The sequence below is a fragment of the Haliotis rufescens genome, unplaced genomic scaffold, assembly GCF_023055435.1.
Source record: "Haliotis rufescens isolate VD_foot unplaced genomic scaffold, xgHalRufe1.0.p SCAF_6, whole genome shotgun sequence".
NCBI lineage: Eukaryota > Metazoa > Mollusca > Gastropoda > Lepetellida > Haliotidae > Haliotis > Haliotis rufescens.
The window spans coordinates 8,274,846-8,298,855 of NW_025964334.1; the positions used below are offsets into that span (position 1 = coordinate 8,274,846).

General features: G+C 43.5%; 2 protein-coding genes across 3 annotated transcripts in view; one reads left to right on the plus strand and one right to left on the minus strand.

Moving 5' to 3' along the window:
* Positions 1–3,284, minus strand: part of LOC124143956 (formin-binding protein 4-like) — a 28,864-nt gene extending 25,580 nt beyond the window's left edge. Inside the window, exon 1 of the mRNA XM_046513122.2 lies at positions 3,140–3,284. The gene's annotated coding sequence lies outside the window, so the exon portion shown is untranslated. The remainder of the gene's footprint in view (positions 1–3,139) is intronic.
* Positions 3,285–6,622: 3,338 nt separating this feature from the next.
* The window catches only part of LOC124144009 (protocadherin Fat 4-like), a 35,529-nt gene continuing 18,141 nt past the window's right edge, over positions 6,623–24,010 (plus strand). For both annotated transcript variants that reach the window (XM_046513218.2, XM_048386349.1), the window contains exons 1-10: positions 6,623–6,681; positions 7,922–7,995; positions 10,724–10,873; positions 13,568–13,870; positions 17,199–17,433; positions 18,763–18,956; positions 19,951–20,187; positions 20,300–20,544; positions 21,285–21,468; positions 22,165–22,585. In XM_046513218.2, the coding sequence (XP_046369174.2) occupies positions 6,635–6,681; positions 7,922–7,995; positions 10,724–10,873; positions 13,568–13,870; positions 17,199–17,433; positions 18,763–18,956; positions 19,951–20,187; positions 20,300–20,544; positions 21,285–21,468; positions 22,165–22,585 (2,090 nt within the window). In that variant the 5' untranslated portion in view covers positions 6,623–6,634. The remainder of the gene's footprint in view (positions 6,682–7,921; positions 7,996–10,723; positions 10,874–13,567; positions 13,871–17,198; positions 17,434–18,762; positions 18,957–19,950; positions 20,188–20,299; positions 20,545–21,284; positions 21,469–22,164; positions 22,586–24,010) is intronic.

Genomic DNA, 24,010 nt, shown 5'->3' on the forward strand with positions numbered 1-24,010 from the left:
GAGTCTGGTTCCTATTTCTTGTCTAGGTCTACTGCCTTGTGAAACTGTCAGATGTCTCAATGTGTTAGGATTAATAATTAACTTGCTTAACGCCACACTCAGCAATATTCCACCTATAGGATGGCAAACCTGACCACCCAATCCATTTAGCTGTTTCTTACGACAAGCATATGTTGCTGGGGAACTATATTCTTACCCGGCATCCCCACCGGTCTGTACAGCGTTAGAAATTGGCACTAGTCCTGTAGTCCTTGCCAAAATGCCCAATAGTTAAGTTATCATAAGGACTAGTAGAAATTTGCAATTTTTAAGGGTTTTGCTATATGTTATCATTATAAGGACTAGTGGACTAAAACTGTTCGTTTCTACTGCTGCAGTAAAGCGTTTGATCGGTATACTGGTACATCATTAACTGGAGTTAGCACACAGACAAAGGAGTAGAAAATAATCAATGCATAAGACTTATTTTCACACAGTGAAGTAATGTAAGTTAAGAAATGGCATATGAATATGACGTTTGTGTCAGCATATAGTGCCAAATGATTTACAGCCATGTTGGTCTGCAAAAACACCCAATCCCAAAACTAAGTGAGAATGTCAGATAATAATCTATTGATCCAGCAGACGGTATGTGGCTTAAAAGTAGTTCCTCCTTTGTGAACTCATTTGCATATTTATTGGATCGTGATTCCAAGTTTATTGGATTGGTCCATCACATTGATAACACTATCAACATGATCAAGTTTATGATGAAAGATTTGTTTCCCCTTCACTGACCAATTTGAAAATCAGCCTGCCTCAATTGTCTTTATTGTTTAGGAAAAATTTGGTTGCAGTTCCAGTTTCAGTTCAGCATTCTTAAAGTTATTTTATATTTGAAGTTTCACTTTTTTATGGAACCCACTAGTATTAAAAGTTATAGCCCTCATTTGTTTCTTCAAAATGGGCACATAAACCTACTCTAGTTCATCTTGTCCATGTTGTCTACATCACTGTTTTCATTTAGTACAATTGGGAATTTAGTTTGGAGTGGTTGGGAAATCTAAATACCCAATATTATAAAATTACTATTCAACCTACATGATGTACCTAAAATAAATGTATTATTATACATCGGAACTACTATCTTATGTAACTATTACATTATCACACGGTTAAAATTCAACGCAAAACTTACAGGTAACTCCTAATCAGATATGAGGCACTCCACATCATTTTTGTACCACATGCTGAATGTGTATTCGTCTCGTGCGACCCGTGTTGACACTTCATTTACACCCGTGCAAAATAATACTGGGCATGTCATTTCCGGTTCGTTTTCTTTTAATTAATCAAAGCTGCTATTATTTACGCATCCAAACAATTTAATGTTGCTTGTGATGTTCCTGTTTTATTACAGTTGAATTTATCAAATGCCTTTATCTTCAAGATTCTCTCCATGACAGTTTTCTAACGTACCGACATGGCAAAATAAATCATAAAATACACAAAGGTTAAACTAAATGGTCATAAAGTTACACATTCGGGAGTGTAAAAAATATTCACTTTTTTTTATCTAATTAATATCAATGCAAAACGTAAGGATAATTCCGCCTGCAATAACAAGTTGAGTCGATGTGAATGATCTATCAGCACAAACGGCATCCATTACAGCTGAGTCGGGAGTAGACGTGGGATGGGTGCTCTGCATTTGGATCCTACTGACATATATCTGGATACTGGGCTATGCTGATCTTGTGATAATTATGTTAAGTATTGCTATCACTGGTTATTCAGATTGTTTATTTGTCGGATAAGTGCACATAAAAGAAGGATTGCAGCTTTTATTTCAAGCCATTTTGCAGTTCGTGAAGCCCGCTCATGGCGACCCCGTGAAGTCATTAGGCTAACTTCTATGCTGGAGTCCAGTAGACTGGGGATCTCAGAGTGCTGACATGTGACACGATTGATTTCATTTCCAAGAACTGTACTTGCATCATATCACTGCACATGCTTAGAAGCCTTAATTTAATTTACATGTGGCACGTTGAGTGTTGATCAACAATTTATAACATTATCATGATTATCATGATTATCATCTGTTATTATTCTATCCACATGATCCAAACTAGACACACTTCAGTCAAATATTCAAAACAGGTGCATATGTATACCTGATATACATGAACTCCATTAATTGTATTTACCACATGAAGTCACAAAATAAAATGATGGACAGTGAGACAGCACGGTTAGTGAGATCCTAGGTCGCCCTGGCAATATTCAAGCAATATGACTGCTTGGTGCATAATAAATAGGCTTCACTTATTGTATCCATGGGGAGAATCAAACACATGGTAAAAGCTTCAACCACTAGGCTACCCCACCACTTATCTATCGTTGTATTTCACACTGGGAACTTCTGATTTCCAAGGTTTCTCACCAGGTTCACCTCACCCCCGACATCAGAAAGCTGTATCCAACTACAGTAAACTACGGTTATAACGAACACGCTTATAACGAACTGACCGATATAACGAACTTATTTTTTTAGTCCCGGACATTTGTTGTATAGATGTTGTATATATGCTTATAACGAACTTGGGTTATAACGAACTAAAATTAGTGGTCCCTTTGAGTTCTTTATAACCGTAGTTTACGGTAGAACGTCTCCAAAGCAGGAAAGGGAAAATCCCTCAAATGCGCTGAACACACTTAACTTTTTCAAAGAAATTTTGCCTGTCTTTGCCCATTCAGGATGACATTCAACTTTCGTTGCCGCTCAGATTATGTGACTCGTTCATGCTGATTTATGATGCTCTCCTATTTGGGAGATGTTATCCTAGATGGACAGTGATATGGGAGTGAAATGAACCTGCTTATGGCATGTGTTAGACCTTATCAAAGGCTTATGACCTAACTTAACACTGAAATATTCATTCAACTTTAACAACAGCTACCATTCTACTATTGTTTGCCTTGATATCATTTTCAAATTATTTAAAATACTCATCTCACATCTGTGAATCTTCCCGACATATCCGTTAAAACAGTCTAAACTTATCAACACAATTTGCCCGTGCACGAAAACTGAGGCTTTATTTACACTTTCATGTTTGTAGGATGTTTTCGCAAACATTTGCAGACACACTGAACTTACCTGTATAAAGCAATGTCACATACACTTGACGGAATGCCTTCACGAATAAAACTCGTTGTCTTGCGTAGCATTGGCTACTAAGTTGTTTTTGTTTTCGGAATCACATTGTCAAATTACAGACGCCATTTTGGATCTTTAGACATCGTGTCGGAATGTAACGCTATTGCTGATTGGCTGGTCGAACATCCAACGATTGACTACGACACATATTTCTGTACGGCTACTTCATCGTCAGAAGCTTTTCCTAAGATTTGGCTCCAAGGCTGTACTGAATGAATTTAGTCCATAGGTGTGTAGCAATTCTATCTAGATAAGAGGGCAGTCTAAGGACGCCAGTCTCATAAAGGGACAACGTGTTCTTATTATTTAAATAGTCTAGAAATAGAGAATCGCACACTCGTGTCTTTTGATATCATATCTATCAACACAAGTGGATAAAAGTGGATACCATAAACGGGATTGCCTAAAAGTCGGGCCGGGCCAAGACGGGCCAAAGTTGTAATGGCTAATTACTCCATAATCGGCGACCATATCTACATATTATTGATGCAACATACACACGACATTAATGAACAATCACCAACTAAGAACGTGCACCATAATTAAGTGATTCGGAGTAAATCGCTTGAAAACCAGAAAGTGGAGCTGTGTGTAAGCGTCGCTGATCGAGGAAACATGTAAAAGGGAAGTCGTTAAACGAAATAGGATTTGAAACGAATCAAATGCTTCTAGCTATCGCGATACAAATTTCCATCTGTCGGCATAGCGTTTACATTTATAGGACAGTACTACATCAAAGTAAATACCACTTAATAATGTCACTGTTTATGGTATTTAAAGCAGACACGTTGGTTAAAGTAGACCTCTTCTCCCCATACTCTCACAAGTGTTCGGTCCGACTTGGCCCGGGCTGTCAAAATCAACTAAACTTCACAGATGTATCATCAAATGTGTTTACCTCTACAGATTAGTATTATATCTACCTATATACTACTTTATAATGTCACAGAACGCGGTACTTAAAGAAAACAAGGTGGTCAAAGTGAAGCCCTTTTCCCTCTCCATTCTGAACATAGACTCTATCAGAAGTGTTTGGCTCAATTCTCATATCGTTTCCATATCATTATAATACACTTGTTAAAAATAAACTTCTTATAATGTGCCTTCTCTGTATGTTGAATGTACTTGTGTGTTTTGCACTTATTGTGCATATATTTTGTAGTTTGTGATAGTGTAATATTGCCACGGTTTCTTCATGGAATGTTACGCAATACATATCTCATCTTAAACATCTTTGTTGTGTGATACTTTGTTACAGTTGTGTACGGGGGCACAATTGGCCCAGTCGCCTTATGCGCTGCAATTCGCTATGCAGAGTTGTGTCCCTTGGGCACGTCAGAAACCTATGACAGTGTGTTCTAATCCCGGTTCGCCCCGATTATGTTGTCAGCACTATACCCGTGCTCGTGGGTTTCACCAAAGTGGTGAACGTCTAAGACCTGCATCACTTCGGGCTTCCCTTCCACATCAAGCTGACCCGCCGTGATATATAACTGGAATTATACTAGTTATACAATTTCTCGTGCAGTGACTGCTTTTGCCAACATTCGTATATATGAACAGGCTTTACAATTGTCTCGTTATAACGCGCCCAATGTAAATTGGATTTTTTGTTCAAATTAAACCCTCCTATTTACATTTTCAACCCAAACCTCGGAAGTACTCCTATATATACATACCCACGGCGGGGTGGGGTGTGGGGTGTGGGTGTGGGTGTGGGTGTGGGTGTGGGTGTGGTCATAGACGTTTACCACACGTGATGATGTGCTGACAAACCTAGAAACATAACCAAATCGAATCAGGGATTCGAACTCACGATCTTGTGTTCTTGGCACTCCTAGAGTGAGTGAGTGAGGTTTTACGCCGCTTTTAGCAATATTCCAACAATATCACGGCGGTGGACACCAGAAATGGGCTTCACACATTGTACCCATGTCGGGAATCGAACCCTGGTCTTCGGTGTGACGAGCTAACGCTTTAACCACTAGGCTACCCGACCGCCCCGGCACTCCTAGAGGATACAACTCTGGGTAGTAACTATTGAATAACGTCCATCTCAACCCGGTCTTGAAATTCATGATGAATGAAAACATGACACTATGCCAAGATTGTTAAAAAAAATAAATGGAGTTTGTTTTGAAGCATCATCGTCATCATTCCTCTTGTTATTATCATCATCGTCATTATTATTATTTATCATCCAAAACAGGCTCCCACGGGAAATTGCATCACAATGCTTTGCAGACCATGGTGACGTCATTGGTTACCATGATGTCACAATCAAATGACATCACTAATGGCTCTGCTACTGAAGGTGTTAGCAGTACTTTTTACACTTAAGACACTGCTTATTACTGTCTACAAACTGAAAAGGTTGGAAGAATGATGTTGGATGATAAATAAAATCTCACCCTCGTGTCTTTTGATATCAAATATATCAACACGAGTTGATAAAAGTGGAAAAACTCATCGGCAAGCCTCGAGTTTTGCTACTTTTATAAACTCGTGTTGATATATTTGATATCAAAAGACCCGAGGGTGTGATACTCTATATGGCTACAGATGACATTATTACACGTGTTTGCTATAGATTTGTATTAACACTCATATATTATATGGACAATGATTTGCCACATGTCTCTGTTATTATAGTCCCTAATACAGTAAACTACGGTTATAACGAACTCAAAGGGACCACTAACTTCAGTTTGTTATAACCGTAGTTTGTTATAAGCATATATACAGTATAACAATAGCAAATAGTCGGGACAAAAAAATCAGTTCGTTATATCCGTCAGTTCGTTATAAGCGTGTTCGTTAATAACGTACTTTACTGTATTTGCAATGTTATAATATCCCAGTTTAATAGTCCCTCTTATAAACTACTCACTAAAACTACATGATAATGCTACCATAAGAAATTATTACAGTAATGAAACGAAGTAATGAATCGTCTTAACAGGTCGTAGCAAAATATCTCATCAAAATCTTTATTATCAGTTACAAAGATTCAAGCTGCAAAAAAAAACCTTTCACAATTTTCCTAATTTGATCACGTCTATACTAGGTAAATATACGGTACGAGCTGGATAAAGCTAACTCGGTCAGTGTCCAAAAACGGTTTTACAGGCGCTGGTATGTTTGTTGGTATGCTTGGAGGAGGACAAGATATGTCTGTGTGCCTGGAATAGTGGACCGTGCTGTGTCCCCCCTGCCCCGTCATTGTCTAAGTCACAGCCTTTTGTACCCCGACATACTGAAACAGTTGCACGATACGGTTACAAATACTTTGACAACGTTTCTAAACTATCGTATCATCAACACCGCCTCATCGGCCATAGATGATCATGTAGATTATATTGGGATTACACGAAGACTTGATTCCGGTTCACTCCTGACTCCTACCCCACACCTATAGTGTTACGTGAAAAACTTATGGTTCCTGGTCTTTCGAATCGGATGTCTCTCTGTCTCGCTCCGGGGTATGTGATTAGACATTGTTTGTGTACTTGTAAAAACCAAGGAGTTATGTTTTAATGTTTGTGGTTATGTATTGATAAATATGACTATAATATTGATAACGACACATGTTTTTTAACTACCTATACGTACTGTACAGAGTGTTGGTTCTCGTTTGTTGGTGACACAGGTTCACGACTTCGGTGGCCGACGTAACGCAGAAACGAAACAAAAATATAAATTATATTTATGTCTTAAAAGTTATTTAATCTTTCAGTTTTGTGAATTAAATTTATTTGTTTGTTAAGTTGTTATTATCTACCAATTGATGAAAATTGTTTCGATCTGACATTGGATAACGTTGAGCCTATTTTGATCAATACATATTTAATGGTGATTATTATTATTATTATTGTTGTTGTTGTTATTATTATTATTCATTGATAAAGTTCTAATGTTACAAGTCATATCAATTTTCAGTTCTATTATTTTGGTTGGAATATTTGAAAAGTTGTACATTTTCATGTATGTTCTGTTGCCTGCGACAGCGACTGCAGCCTGTTGAATCTAATCGTCAATACATAGCCGTGACTACGAGTATCATTAATTTCTCTTCTCTCAATGATAACAAATTATGACCAAATGAAATCAATTCGTTCTAGAATAACATCGGGGTGGGGTTCTGGGGTTCTGGGGTTCTGGGGTTAGTATTTCCCCAACACCCTTATTGTCGGAAAGGGGAGGAGGATTAGCCGCGTGGTTAAAGCGTTCTCTCGTCACACCGGGTTCGAGTGGGTGGGAGGGAGGGTGGGTGGGTTGGTGGGTGAGTGAGGGAGGGAGTGGCTGAGTGAGTGAGTGAGTGGCTGAGTGAGTGGCTGAGTGAGTGAGTGAGTTGCTGAGTGAGTGAGTGAGTTGCTGAGTGAGTGGCTGAGTGAGTGGCTGAGTGAGTGAGTGGCTGAGTGAGTGAGAGGCTGAGTGAGTGAGTGAGTGGCTGAGTGAGTGAGTGAGTGTGAGGCTGAGTGAGTGAGTGAGTGAGTGGCTGAGTGAGTGAGTGAGTGAGTGAGTGAGCTATCAAACCGACCCAAATAGAGACTGAGTATAGTTTTACGCCGTTTTTGGAAATGTTCCAGCAATACCACGACCAGACATGGCTCCACACATCGAACTCGGGACTTCAGTACGACGATCAAACGCTTTAACCACTGGACTACCCCACCGCCCGAACTGTTCAGGCCGTTGTGTGATGATATGTTTCCCTTTCAGAGGAGTATGCACTAAGATGCTTCGTCTCGCTTTTCTGCTGATTCTGCCTAATTTACTTCACCCAACAACTGCAGGTAAGTCCACGTTGTATAGCAGCCATAGGACACGGATATCGGGAATAGTTTTCAGTAATTCTCACTTAAATCTACTTGGTGCCATTTTGGGACAGATAGTCACTAGTCATCTGAGGTGCCGGAATAAGCTGGTTCATGTATCAAATTTTTTAGTTAAAACTATGTGTCAAAATTTCAGCAACGTCTTTTTTGGGCGGACAATTTCTTGTTTTTTTTTAACATTATGAAGGACAATTATTTGTTTCAAAGATGTTCGGGGATAACTTATTTTTTAAGTTTTCGATAGAATCCCAGCTTAAGAGAAACTAAAGATGCTCTTTATAAACGAATACATAAAGCCTACGGAATAAAACCCACCTGAACAGACAAATAGATTAAAAAATGCCGTTAAGTTTTGTTGTGTCATGTCCAATACAGGTTCCCGTCAGCTGAGACCGAGGTCATATTACGGAGTTTGAATTTATTGCCAACTTTAAATAGGGAAGCTTCAAACTACAATTTGTGGTTCAAGTTTAATGTATTGCAGCGTTTTAACATTTTGGTAAAGTTTAAAAAATATTTTGCGAAGTTCAAAGACATTGTGATGGTTATATAAATTACAAAGTTTAAATTTATCTCGTGAAGTTTAATATATATAGAGAATCTCACCAGAGTGTCTTTTGGTATCAAATATATCAACACGAGTTGATAAAAGTGGGAAAACTCCGAGGCTTGCCGAGGATTTTTTCCACTTTTATCAACGAGTGTTGATATATTTGATATCAAAAGACACAAGGGTGAGATTTTATTCATCATCCATCATTCTTCCAACTTTTTCAGTTTGTAGACAGTAATAATCAGTGTCTTCAGTGTAAAAAAGTACTGCTGACAGCTTCAGTAGCAGAGCCATTAGTGATGTCATTTGATTGTGACGTCATGGTAACCAATGACGTCACAATGGTCTGCAAAGCATTGTGATGCAATTTCATTGCAGCGATATCTACAGTGTAGATATCGCTTGATCTCACCCAAGCGATATCTCCTGTGGGAGCCAGTTTTGGATGATAAATTGCGATGTATGACGTGCTGTAGTGACTTACATTTATCATGTTGTCAAATATATGTTTCAACATGGCCTTATCTGCTATCCCCCACCGCCACTGTTTGCAGAGAGTATTAAGTGCATTTAATGCAAGCAGATGTGGTGCTCACGGGCCGTAACTGGTGTACATGTACTCAATGCTTTGATCATTGATCACGTGACCAAGCGGCAGATAACCGATGGTAGATAACACTGTATGCACCTAACTGATTGTAAAGGCAAGTTTTGTGATATGGTTGTGTTCATATGAACATGATATGTGATTTTACACTGGTTGAAAACTTAAACCCCATTCTGACATTTTTTTTGTTACTGCTGTGTGTGGTTTTTACATCAATACAACGACCAACACAAAATTCAAATGGATTAAATAAAAATGTCAGTACCAGACGCCATCTTGTTTTCTAGCAGACGAGTCAATATTAATCACGTGACAGGTCAATACTGATCATGTGACCAGTCAATATTCGAGGTCAGTCACATGCTTTTGGGGTCAACATTCAAATACATTGTTTCGTCACGTGCTACTGATTAACCAATGGAATTGCATAATTCTTATTAGAGGTATAACAATATTTGTTAAAAGTCGGAATTAGTTGATTACAACGAAGTACAACGAAATATGTAAACAATACTGATTTTAGACGTTTTCAATTCTCAACCACTACCACAACCCCTACCCCACACCCCCACCCCCACCCCCCAAATATTCGAACATAAACAAATCTTTGAGCCATGATGAGTTCCTAAGGAGGTGGCCCATTTGTGGTGTCCCCCGCCGTGATATTGCTGGAATATTGCTAAAAGTGGCGTAAAACCATACTCAGTCAGTCAGTCCTAAGGAGATGACGGTAATGACAGTATTAACATGGTGAAACATTCATCTTGGGTCAGGGGGCACGGGTGGCCCTGTGCAGAGTTGCGTCCCTTGGGCACGCCAGAAACCTATGATTGTGGGTTCGAATCCCGGTTCGCCCTGATTATGTTTCTAGGTTTGTCAGCACCATACCCGTGCTCGTGGGTTTCACCGAAGTGGTAAACGTCTGAGACCTGCATCACTTGGGGCTTTCCTCCCACATTAAGCTGGCACGCCGCGATATAACTGGAATACTGTTAAAAGCGGCGTTAAACCCAAATCACTCACTCACTTACTCATCCTCGGTCAGAGACTTGTTTATGGTTAGAATGTCTCCTGAAGTTCGAACAATCAGCATTTTGATACATTTCAGCCAGTATTCCTTAATTCCTCATGTCGTGCAAATGATAGAAATAAAACAGAATCATTTGAACATGCCTCATTGTTATTTCAATGTTTTCTGTAAATTCAAAAGTTGACATTTCCGGTGTGCATAGAATGACCCTTATCATACATTGTTCTTTAGCTTCAGAAAGTGAATTGTACGTCTCTAAGCGCCATAATTCTCCCGAGGGACGATATTAAATAATTGTGTGGTATTAAAAAACACTCGTATTTTCATCATTACATCATTCTATTTCCCCCCAAGGAATCATAAGTTTAAGCCTTATATATGTGTTTTACTATATTTCTGATTGTCATTGGTTCTTTGAGACAATCGGGGAATAAGAAAACACGCATTTGCAAACTGAAATGTACCTGGAGTTGACTTTGAGTTATCTCCCCTGTAGGTCGCTGGGTGTCCTTGACTGCTGACAACAGCGCCTACAAGATGGCGAACGGTCTCGGGGTGCCCATCACGGGCAAGAATGAGGTCATCGCGGAGGTCAAAGTGTGCAAGGGTGCAGAGATCCAGATGATGGAGGACGACACCGGGGCAGGTGCGTTACATGTGGGTGAGCGGGGCGTGTGGGGTCGGGTGGGTGTGTCACATATGGGTCGGCGAGGCTTGTGGGTTGGGGTTGGTGTGTCACATATGGATGAGCGGGGCGTGTGGGGAGGGTTGGTGTGTCACATATGGGTCGGCGAGGCTTGTGGGTTGGGGTTGGTGTGTCACATATGGATGAGCGGGGCGTGTGGGGAGGGTTGGTGTGTCACATATGGATGAGCGGGGCGTGTGGGTTTGGGGTTGGTGTGTCACATATGGGTGAGCGGGGCGTGTGGGGAGGGGTGGGTGTGTCACATATGGATGAGCGGGGCGTGTGGGTTTGGGGTTGGTGTGTCACATATGGGTGAGCGGGGCGTGTGGGGAGGGTTGGTGTGTCACATATGGATGAGCGGGGCGTGTGGGTTTGGGGTTGGTGTGTCACATATGGGTGAGCGGGGCGTGTGGGTTGGGGTTGGTGTGTCACATATGGATGAGCGGGGCGTGTGGGTTTGGGGTTGGTGTGTCACATATGGGTGAGCGGGGCGTGTGGGGAGGGTTGGTGTGTCACATATGGATGAGCGGGGCGTGTGGGTTTGGGGTGGGTGTGTCACATATGGGTGAGCGGGGCGTGTGGGTTTGGGGTGGGTGTGTCACATATGGGTGAGCGGGGCGTGTGGGTTGGGGTTGGTGTGTCACATATGGATGAGCGGGCGTGTGGGGAGGGGTGGGTGTGTCACATATGGGTGAGCGGGGCGTGTGGGGTTGGATGGATGTGTCACATATGGATGAGCGGGCGTGTGGGGAGGGGTGGGTGTGTCACATATGGGTGGGCGGGGCGTGTGGGGAGGGTTGGGTGTGTCACATATGGGTGGGCGGGCGTGTGGGGAGGGTTGGGTGTGTCACATATGGGTGAGCGGGGCGTGTGGGGAGGGTTGGTGTGTCACATATGGGTGAGCGGGGCGTGTGGGGAGGGTTGGTGTGTCACATATGGGTGAGCGGGGCGTGTGGGGAGGGTTGGTGTGTCACATATGGGTGAGCGGGGCGTGTGGGGAGGGTTGGTGTGTCACATATGGGTGAGCGGGGCGTGTGGGGAGGGTTGGTGTGTCACATATGGGTGGGCGGGGCGTGTTGGTTGGTGTGGGTGTGTCACATATGGATGAGCGGGCGTGTGGGTTGGGGTTGGTGTGTCACATATGGGTGAGCGGGGCGTGTGGGTTGGTGTGGGTGTGTCACATATGGATGAGCGGGCGTGTTGGTTGGTGTGGGTGTGTCACATATGGGTGAGCGGGGCGTGTGGGTTGGGGTTGGTGTGTCACATATGGATGAGCGGGCGTGTGGGTTGGGGTTGGTGTGTCACATATGGGTGGGCGGGGCGTGTGGGGAGGGTTGGGTGTGTCACATATGGGTGAGCGGGGCGTGTGGGTTGGGGTTGGTGTGTCACATATGGATGAGCGGGCGTGTGGGGAGGGGTGGGTGTGTCACATATGGGTGGGCGGGGCGTGTGGGGAGGGTTGGGTGTGTCACATATGGGTGAGCGGGGCGTGTGGGGAGGGTTGGGTGTGTCACATATGGGTGAGCGGGGCGTGTGGGGTTGGATGGGTGTGTCACATATGGATGAGCGGGCGTGTGGGGAGGGGTGGGTGTGTCACATATGGGTGGGCGGGGCGTGTGGGGCTAGGTGGGTGTGTCACATATGGGTGAGCGGGGCGTGTGGGGTTGGATGGGTGTGTCACATATGGGTGAGCGGGGCGTGTGGGGTTGGATGGGTGTGTCACATATGGGTGAGCGGGGCGTGTGAGTTGGGGTTGGTGTGTCACATATGGGTGAGCGGGGCGTGTGGGGAGGGGTGGGTGTGTCTATTTACTGGACTATTTACAAGACGCCGTCATATAAACAAACTAACAAACAAACAAACAAAGAGTCCAAGAAACATAAAACAAAACAAATTGTCAAATATACACTGATGAATGTATCGTAGTTTAAATACAGAGATGATTCTTCTCCTTATTTTCGAGTCATTGTATGGATCTCATACACACATTCCCCCTCGAGGATGTCATCTAGCAATATCAGCTGACTTGAAGTTAATGGCATATTCATATCAATCAGCATTAGACACTGACTCAGCTGTGTCAAACACACCCTGAAACGATTCAGATGCGAATGTAATAATCTGATGATCGAAATTAGGACGTGCACGGATGTTGATCACGAGAGTCGCCTGTGTAGATTTTGTGCTCGGAACAATATTTGTTTAATTGAAAATGAGTATCACGTTTTACTTAAACGTCATTCTTATACCGACCTAAGAATGAAATACATTCACCCTAAATACAACTCTATATATAAGGTCAACAATTTTGAAGGCGACGTTAAACCCTATTTCACCTCACCATACCCAGTGCGATGAAATTACATAATTAACACCATCAAGATTGTTAGTTTAACCAATACTGTTATACTTGTATGAATAGATGCTTGTATTGAATAAGGATATCTAACAAGCTCGAGTTTGACATCGATTCTTTCTGCTTCACAGGAAAGGGCGGTCGGGTAGCCTAGTGGTTAAAGCGTTCACTCGTCACGCTGAAGACCCGGGTTCGATTGGGTACAATGTGTGAAGCCCATTTCTGGTGTTCCCCCGCCTTAATATTGCTGGAATATTGCTAAAAGCAGCGTAAAACCATACTCACTCACTGCTTCACAGGTATGTGGTCCTACTTCAAGCTTGGCGGAGACAACAACGAGTGGTCAGCCATGGCGTCCAGTGAGAACTGCGACAGTAACGACTGTCACTGGGTGGACTACAAATACGATCCCGTGGTCGATTGCAACACCTTCCTGCCCTTCTGGTTTTCTTGGAATGCAGGAGGAGTGCACTCAGTCGGCAAAGGCGCCGTTGTCGGAACCGACGTCATCCTCACTGGAACCTTAACGGCCTTTGACGTCAACATATTTCAGGTGTCCAACTTCGATGCCGGCGTTACCGGAGTGTGGAGGTTCCTCATAGGTAGGTTGTTGGAGTTACGTGTTCTTGTGGTGGCACGTGGTCCATTCGTGACCAACTCGTGTTATTGCGGGACAAGCCGAATAGCGGGTTACGGAAAGGGGCGAGTTGTGACGAATGGCACGTAGTCCTGTGCACAGCGTACAGGTCACAAATTACTGTAACACATGTGGCGTCTCCTTGGGCAAGTGACTTTGTTCGAAACGTGCCTCTGTTCACCCAGCAGTGAGTGGGTACCCGGCAGGATGAGATGGTTGTTAATCTTCTAGCACCAATCAAGCAGCTTGGGTTGTATACTCCCCGGGGAGCTGAGAATAATTCTTGTGTAATAATTGCGCTTTGAGCATGCCCCTGAGTGGTGTGCAGATATGCGCAATATAATAGCCTATCATTATTATCATGAGTATCAAATAGTAGCAAAGGTTATATTTGGGATAACACTTTCTAAGTTAAGTACATATTCTAGTCCTTTTGGGGGTTGAATCCCATCCGGTATTCGAAACTACACTGCCAGAGCGATGCACCTAATCGACAGAACACAAAGTCAGCGATCTGACCCACTCAGCCACCAGGCTTCCACAAAATGAAAGTCCGACAACTCGTAGTCTAGATTACGCATTTGGTGTACCCCTCTGAAAAGTTTAAATTGGCACGGCTCCCATAGCCGATGTCATTGTGTATTCACCTTATCATATAGGTGGTCGGAGGCTGACAAGAGTGACATTGGCATTACGTTTCCTTGTCATGAGTATCAAATAGGTGGTCGGAGGCTGACAAGAGTGACATTGGATTTACGTTTCCTTGTCATGAGTATCAAATAGGTGGTCGGAGGCTGACAAGAGTGACATTGGCATTACGTTTCCTTGTCATGAGTATCAAATAGGTGGTCGGAGGCTGACAAGAGTGACATTGGCATTACGTTTCCTTGTCATGAGTATCAAATAGGTGGTCGGAGGCTGACAAGAGTGACATTGGCATTACGTTTCCTTGTCATGAGTATCAAATAGGTGGTCGGAGGCTGACCAGAGTGACATTGACATTACGTTTCCTTGTCATGAGTATCAAATAGGTGGTCGGAGGCTGACAAGAGTGACATTGGATTTACGTTTCCTTGTCATGAGTATCAAATAGGTGGTCGGGGGCTGACCAGAGTGACATTGACATTACGTTTCCTTGTCATGAGTATCAAATAGGTGGTCGGAGGCTGACAAGAGTGACATTGGCATTACGTTTCCTTGTCATGAGTATCAAATAGGTGGTCGGGGGCTGACCAGAGTGACATTGGCTTTACGTTTCCTTGTCATGAGTATCAAATAGGTTGTTGGTGGCTAAAGTTGCTGTCTGATGTATAGGTATGTAACCTACACTTAAAAATACACCCCAGATACAGTTAAGCGTGTTCAATAATACTGTATCAGTACCGTAGGTTATGTAAATAGCGTCTGGAATATATATGACATGGTCGAAATATACGTAAATCATTACGCAACGAGTTAACAATTCTTTTAACTATGCGCGTTTGCGCTTAGACGGAACCCAGTCGCAAAAATGGCCACAAGAGGCATTCGTCACCACTCGCTTCTTTCCGTAACCTGAGAGAAGACTCGTCCCCCTATCGATGAATGTTATGTGCTAAAATACGACAAACTAATCAGACTGCGCGAATGATTTCAAGTTCTTCGTCAAAGTATCCCTCAGAAATAATTTTTGATTTTTACGTATGTCTTGCATCTAAAAATATACCCAAGACACAGTTAAATGTGTTCAATCATACTGTATAATTCCGCACGTCCCGATGTGCTTTAAATTGCATCTGAAATATATGTAACACATGGGGAAATATATGTGAACCATTTCGCAAGGAACTGACAATTGTTTTAGGTATGCCCGTTTGCGCTAAGACGGAACCCGGTCGCTAAAATGGCCACGAGAGGAGCAAGAGTCAATATTCGGCCGGTCCCGGAATAACACGAGTTGGTCACGAATGTCTCAAATGGTTACCAAATGGACGAGTTGTGTCGAATGGTGCTCTAGGTCTCTCGCCCTTTTCGCGAAATGTATAACCTATATAAGTTACATGACCACCTATTTCCACACAAATACAATATAGGTTTGTCAGCACCATACCCGTGCTCGTGGGTTTCACCGAAGTGGTAAACGTCTGGGACTTGCATCACTTCGGGCATTCCTCCCACATTAAGCTGACACGTGGTGATATAACTGGAAACCTGTTAAAATCGGCGTTAAACCCAACTCACTCACTTACTAATTTCGCCATGAAGTAACTGGATTTTTGGTTACTATGGCGTAAAACAACATTCATAGACTTTTATGCACCCTAATATAACCAATTCATACGAAGGAGTTGGAACTATACATGCTTACATGCTACACGTTTACATACTGTTTCCCAATCTGTGAGTGCTAATATAGTGAGTGAGTGAGTTGGGTTTAACTCCCCTTTAAACAGTATTCCAGTTATATCGCGGCGTGTCAGCTTAATGTGGGAGGAAAGCCCGAAATGATGCAGGTCTCAGACGTTTACCACTTCGGTGAAACCCATGAGCACGGGTATGGTGCTGACAAACCTATAAACATAATTGGGGCGAACCGGGATTCGAACCCACAATCATAGGTTTCTGGCGTGCCCAAGGGACGCAACTCTTCACAGCGAATTGCGGCGCCTTAGACGACTGGGCCACCCGTGCCCCCGAGTGCTAATATAACAATATATGATCACATACTATGTATGATACCAAAAAATGATCACATCAAAGGCCACTGACCAATGCTGACAACAGTTGCGCGAATTCAGAATTCCAGTAAACACATTGATTTTTCATGAAATATTGCAGTTGTTTTGAAAAGGCATCATGTCTACCAAAATTAGTTTTAAGACTCAGTCATCGAATTTAATGTTTGCTGTCCACGTAACACAGGTATCACGTATTACACGCACGCACGCACGAGCGCACGCACACACGCACTCACGCACACACTTGAATGTGACGTTGAACCCCATTTTCATTTCATCTGCCTCATATCTTATGGCTGTGGCGACTCCATGGAAATAACGTGTAGCAAAAAGAACCCTGAACCCCGAGGTTGACACTTTCAACATATCAGGTAACTCGACGGTGTTCCTATTCCAGAGGGGGCGGTCGGGTAGCCTAGTGGTTAAAGCGTTCGCTCGTCACGCCGAAGACCCGGGTTCTATTCCCGACATGGGTACAATGTGTGAAGCCCATTTCTGGTGTCCCCCGCCGTGATGTTGCTGGAATATTGCTAAAAACGGCGTAAAGCCATACTCACTCACTCACTCCTATTCCAGACGAAGCTCCGTTCTTCAACAGCCCTGCTCCTTTAGGCGACACCGTGGTTGACGTCAGCGAGGACGCCAGCATCGGCGAAACCATTTACACCGTGGTTGGGACCGACGACGAGGGCGACACTCTGACCTTTACCCTTGATACCCACGCGGATGCGTTCGAGTTTGCTGGAACTGCCCTGAAGACACTCAAGCTGCTCGACTTTGAAACATTGGCTTCATATGACATTATCATGAGGTATTAATATCCCGAACATACTATTTTTTAATTGACAAAAATTACATTCAGCGGAACCAAGTCACTTTGCCTGCAGGGGGCCTTTGTGACCCGAGGAACCCAGCTACAGCTTGCTGTTCCACCAACCAGCAGAACAACATATGGCGACAGAACCTTCCGAAAAACAGGTTCGACTCTATGGAATGCACTGCCCATTGATGCCAGGGGATCTGAAGATGTAAACACCTTTAGATCAAAACTCAAGACCATCCTCTTCAAAAGAGCATACGACTGAGCGCTCTTGAGCAGGCAGTATGTCTGGATAGTTAGCGCTATATAAATGCTTAATTTGAAATTTAAAATATCACTAAATTGAAAGTATTTTACTAACAAGAGCCAAAACTTTATCGAAAGCTTTCTAAAACCATCACCGTCATCTGAACCCCTGTAATCACATATGAACCTTTGCAGTCAAGCTTAAATCCTGGCAGTCATTATCAAACCCATGTCACACCTGATTCGTTGCAGTCACATTTGAACCCTTGTAGTCACATTTGAACCCTGGAACCACATTTGAAACCTTGCAGCCACATTTGAACCCTTGTAGTCACATTTGAACCCTTGTAGTCTCATTTGAACCCTTGTGGTCAAATTTGGACCCTTGTAGCCACATTTGAAATTCCTGCAGCCACATTTAAACCCTTGTAGTCAAATTTAGACCATTGCAGCCACATTTGAACCCTTGTAACCACAATTGAACCCTTGTAGTCATATTTGGACCCTTGTAGCCACATTTGAAACCTTGTAGCCACATTTAAACCCTTGTAGTCATATTTGGACCCTTGTAGCCACATTTGAACCCTTGTAGCCACATTTGAAATCATGCAGCCACATTTAAACCCTTGTAGTCAAATCTGGACCCTTGAAGCCACATTTGAACCCTTGTAGTCTCATTTGAACCCTTGTAGTCAAATTTGGACCCTTGTAGCCACATTTGAAACCTTGCAGCCACATTTGAAACCTTGCAGCCACATTTGAAACCTTGCAGCCACATTTAAACCCTTGTAGTCACATTTGAGCCCTTATAGTCACATTTGAACTACTTGAGTCACATTTAAACCGTTACAGTCACATTTACATCCTTGTGTTATTTGAATTATTTGAAGTATTGCAGTCACAATCAAACCCTTCTGCCGCACTAAGCAACACACAACAAACAAACAACAGGGGTTCAAATTTTCTTACAAGTGTTGTCACTTTGTAACCCATACGTTGAGATTCCGTTCTAGGTGTGAGAACACGCCTACTATGTAAAACCACCCTCTTTTGTGTTCTTCATTTCTTCTCCAGCATGAGCGATGGGCAGAACACCCAGCAGGCGAGGATGACGGTGCGAGTTACCGACGTCGTTGACGAGACGCCGGTCATCACGTTGTCGGGGACGTTGTATATCCCGGAGGAGATGGCAGTGGGCAGCGTGGTCAACAACCTCTTCGACGTGGACGACCCAGACAAGGGAGACACACTAACGTATGCTATAACTGGTGAGATATATATATTTAGGTACCAACAAACCAACTCCATACTTCGGGGGCACTATGAAGAGTTACGTCCCTTGGGTATGTCTGTAAATAATCGAATCTTGACCAGGCAATCCAGTGACTGGGACACGATGACGAGTATCAACCAAGTCAACAAGCTTGATCACCCGATTCCGTTAGTAGCCTCTAACGACAAGCACAGTCGCCTCTAACAACAAGCATGGGTTGCTTAAGACCAATTCTCCACCCGGATCTTCACGGATCCACTGGAACGAGACCGTGACTTAATTCGTTAGTTACAAAGAGCGACTACACCCTATAGCGGCCATAACGTAGTGGAAACAACCCGTGAAGTACTGGCTCTTTCCATTATTTGTTTGAATGTCCATTATATACTAGTCAAAGAGAACAACTTGTATTAACATTAAGAGCATACCAACAAGAAACACATGTGTTCCAATCAATGTGAAGCTTTTGTTGGATGGAAGTGCAGACCTATCACCAAGTCATAATATGTAAGTATTTAAGGCAGTGCAATCAGACCAAACGCTTTGTCTAATTTATCTCTTTTCTTCTGTATCATCAGTCCTTATTGTACTAACGTGCCCACGTCATCTTTTGTACACAGGTTAATACATTCGTGACCAACTCGTGTTATTCCGGGACAAGTCGAATAGCTTCTTTCAGGTTACGGAAAGAGGCGAGTGTTGACGAATGAGGTTAATAAGGTATAGCAATACCAAGGAGAGGGAGACCTAAGTTGGATAACTTGTTCCTAATCATTTTCCATTTGTGAATAAAATATCTTTAAACTTATAGTACTGACGTCGGTGAATAATAGGGATTTGGTGCCCAATGCATTGTTATATGGGCGAATGGACCAAGTCAACCTACGGCGGTGATATGGCTAGATGTAGGTCATGGTTTGAACCGTTGTTCGCACTATCGACCACCGGCCTGGAGGGCGGTTCAGCTATCTCTTTTAAATTTTTGACAGAAGCCAACAGCGCACTCTTCAACATCGATGCAAGCTCAGGGCTTTTGACAATTGCCAGTAGAATAGATCGGGATCAGGCGGCCTTGACTTCCTTGACCTTTGACCTGCAGGTGACCGACAGTAACAGCTTGCAGGCGACGGAGACTGTCACTGTGAACATTGTCGACATCAACGACAACGACCCAGTCTTCGCCTCGACGTCGCATACTGTGAGTGTTGCCGAGAACACAGCTGCTGGTAGGTATAGACACAGGTCGACGATGATTCCGTAAGGATAATTTTGTAATGAGAATTTAATTATACCTTAACAAAACAATATTCCTTAACTATTAAATTCATGTTGCCATAGACACGTCGCTATTGGATTTCACTGTGAGCGACACCGACGACGGAACCAACGCTGCTTACAGCATATCAATTGAGGCTGGAGACGACGTTTCTCCCAAGTTCAAGGTCACCGGAAACCAGCTTCAGACAGAGGCTAACGCTCTGGATTATGAGACGCTGGCCGGCTCCAGCTTTATGTATACTCTGACAGTTGTAGCCGTTAACGACGACGCCATCAGAACGGGGACGACGACAGTAACAATCATGGTAAAGATGATTTCAATATTATGTCCATGACATTAAAGCGTTCGCCCGTCACGCTGAAGAACCGGTTTTGATTCCCCACGCCAGTAAAATGTGTAAAGCGCATTATTGGTGTCCTCGTTATTGTTTGAATATAGAGGCGTAAAACAATACTCACTCACTCACTCACTTACTCATAACCATAACGCTAACATTGTCACGTCAAAGGTGATATGAATATATCATGTACCCGTGCCCCCGGCGTTATATCTGGAGTCCAGATTCATACATTTACAGGCTGACGTGGGGGTACGGGTGGCCCAGTCGTCTAAGGCGTCGCGATTCGCTGTGCAGAGTTGCGTCCCTTGGGCACGCCACAAACCTTTGATTGTGGGTTCGATTCCCGGTTCGCCCCGATTATGTTTCTATGTTTGTCAGCACCATACGGGTGCTCGTGGGTTTCACCGAAGTGGTAAACGTCTGAGACCTGCATCACTTCGGGCCTCCCTCTCACATTAAGCTGACACGCCGTGATACAACTGGAATAATGTTAAAAGCGGCGTAAAACCAAACTCACTCACTCACTCACTTATTGATGGAATATCACTAAAAGCGGCGTAAAACCGTACTCACTCACTCACTGTTTGTTTTTTATTGCACAGATATCAAAGCTTTGTAAAAAGCGATCCGTCAATGTGACCTATTCGATTTATATGGTTCATCCTTTGTCCAGGCTGCGTTTGACCTTGACCTTGACCTTTCAGGTGACCCCAGAAAATGAATTCGACCCCGTGTTTGACACCCCTGCCGTGGACGCCACCAATCAATTTCCGGGAGATAGTTTATCAGAGGACGTCCCCGTCAACCACGAAATCCCCTTCACCGCCTCCGACGCCGACCGCGGAGTGGACGGTGACGTCACATTCTCCCTCGTCTCCGCGGTGGACTGTGAGTACCTTGGACAGCAGAGCTGTGTCACATTCATGAATGATATCATAAAGCATAAAACTACTGCATATTGATTTGCTTTTGTTGTTTGTTGTTTAACATTGTCCAGCTATATGACGGCGTTCTGTAAATAATCGAGTCTGGGCCAGACAATCCAGTGATTGATATTATGAGCATCAATCTACGCAATTGGGATACGATGACATGCATCAACCAAGTCAGTGAGCCTGACCACCCGATCCCGTTAGTCGCCTCTTACCACAAGCATTGTCGCCTATTGTTATTGATTTGCACCTATGTGAACCAAATTCCAGCCATATAAGGGCGCGGGACACTGACAATAACTTTTACACAATTTACCAATGTACAGTAAACTACGTTTATAACGAACACGCTTATAACGAACTGACGGATATAGCGAACTTACTTTTTTGTCACGACTGTTTGCTGTAGTTATGTTGTATATATGCTTATAACGAACTACGGTTATAACGAACTAAAATTGTGGGTCCCTTTGAGTTCGTTATATCCGTAGTTTACTGTATATAATAATCTCTTATTGCAAGTATTGTTGAAGGTCCTTTGCTGTGTAGAGTTGCGTCCCTTGTACGTGCCAGAATCCGACGATCGTGGTTTCGCGAAAGTGATTATAACTTATGAATTGCTCAGATGTCTCTTTAAGTCTCACATCTACAGCTGACGGTGCTGACGCAAGTGCAAAGTTCACCATTGATGCTGCGACAGGAACGTTGAAAACCCTTGAACTCCTCGACAGCGACACAGCCACGGGAGGCGTGGATTATTTTGACGTCACAATCAGAATAGCCGACGCGGGAAGCACCCCCAAAACCGCAGAGGGGACAATACGGTTGACGTTATCTAACGTCAACGACAACCTTCCGACGTTTTCATCATCGTTCTACAGCGCTAGTATCAGTGAAGACGCTGCTGTCGGGGATAGCGTGGAGGCTGTTGCAGCGACTGACAATGACGGTGACGCCATAACATATACCGTAGAAGGCAGCTGGGCAAGCACTTTTGAAATTAGCGGAACTGATGTTGTTACGAAGACATTGTTGGATTATGCCTCGAATGCTTTCTACGTCATCACTGTAAGGTGAGGACTAACGTCGTCATAACTATAGGGACACCTTGAAGACACATCATTATATACTACTTTATTTAAGAAGACCGACTCCGTGGTCTAGTGGTAGAGCGTCCGCCCGGAGAGCGGAAGGTCCGGGGTTCGATCCCCGGCCGCGTCATACCAAAAGACGTTAAAATATGGTACTTGTTGTTACCCTGTCTGGCGCTCGGCATTAAAGGGCTAAAACAAGGACTGGTCGGCTCGGAGTCAGTATACTGTGTCTGAGTGGGGTATTCATGTTAAACTGCGGCATGGTATCTCAGTGTGCTAGCACTATACATCGGCATCAGTCCGGACTAGTACAAGCAGACACGCTTTATAAGTGCAATAATCTTGGACGCGACGTTAAACCCAATTTCACCTCACCTTATTTAAGAAATAAACGACGAGTTTTACAATAAAACACTGCAGGGAGAATAAACAACGAGGGGCTGGGCCCTACAGTGTTTTATTGTACGGTGAACAACGACCACGAGTCGTTTATTTCTTATATGAGATTTTTAAATATTTACACCCGTATTTTAATCATGATGACTCCCTCAATAGAATCCGACCTCGGCAATGTCGGACAAGTCCATTTTATGCACAGGTGGGTATTTCCCCGCATATTCTCACAATCCTCACGTCAATTACCAGTTACAGTGCCGTAGCCAGCCGGGGGTGCAGGAGTCAGTTGTTTGAGTAAGATATATAAAAAAAATTATATTATACAAAACACTTACTAAAGCAGATACATAGAATTATTGATACTGACTGACATGAATAAAAAAATAATAATATGAAACCTGAGCTGTATTTATCGCAAATATAACTTAACTAAGGCTTAATTTCATGTTACAAAAGATGATACTTGAACGGTACTTAAACCGAAAACAATAAGCCACTAACTTATTAACATTAACTCGCCTATTTCGACCAGCATAGGCTGTAAAGATTACAGGGGCCGGTTTTAACCGGAATACCCAAGTGTTGACCTCTGTCGGTTGCTGGGGACCTGTTCTAACCCGGAATACACAAGGGATGACCTGTATCGGTTGGTGGGGACCTGTTCTAACCCGGAATACCCAAGGGATGACATGTATCGGTTGGTGGGGACCTGTTCTAACCCTTAATACCCAAGGAGTGACCTGTATCGGTTGTCGGGGACCTGTTCTAACCCGGAATACCCAAGGAGTGACCTGTATCGGTTGGTGGGGACCTGTTCTAACCCGGAATACCCAAGGGATGACATGTATCGGTTGGTGGGGACCTGTTCTAACCCTTAATACCCAAGGAGTGACCTGTATCGGTTGTCGGGGACCTGTTCTAACCCGGAATACCCAAGGAGTGACCTGTATCGGTTGGTGGGGACCTGTTCTAACCCGGAATACCCAAGGAGTGACCTGTATCGGTTGG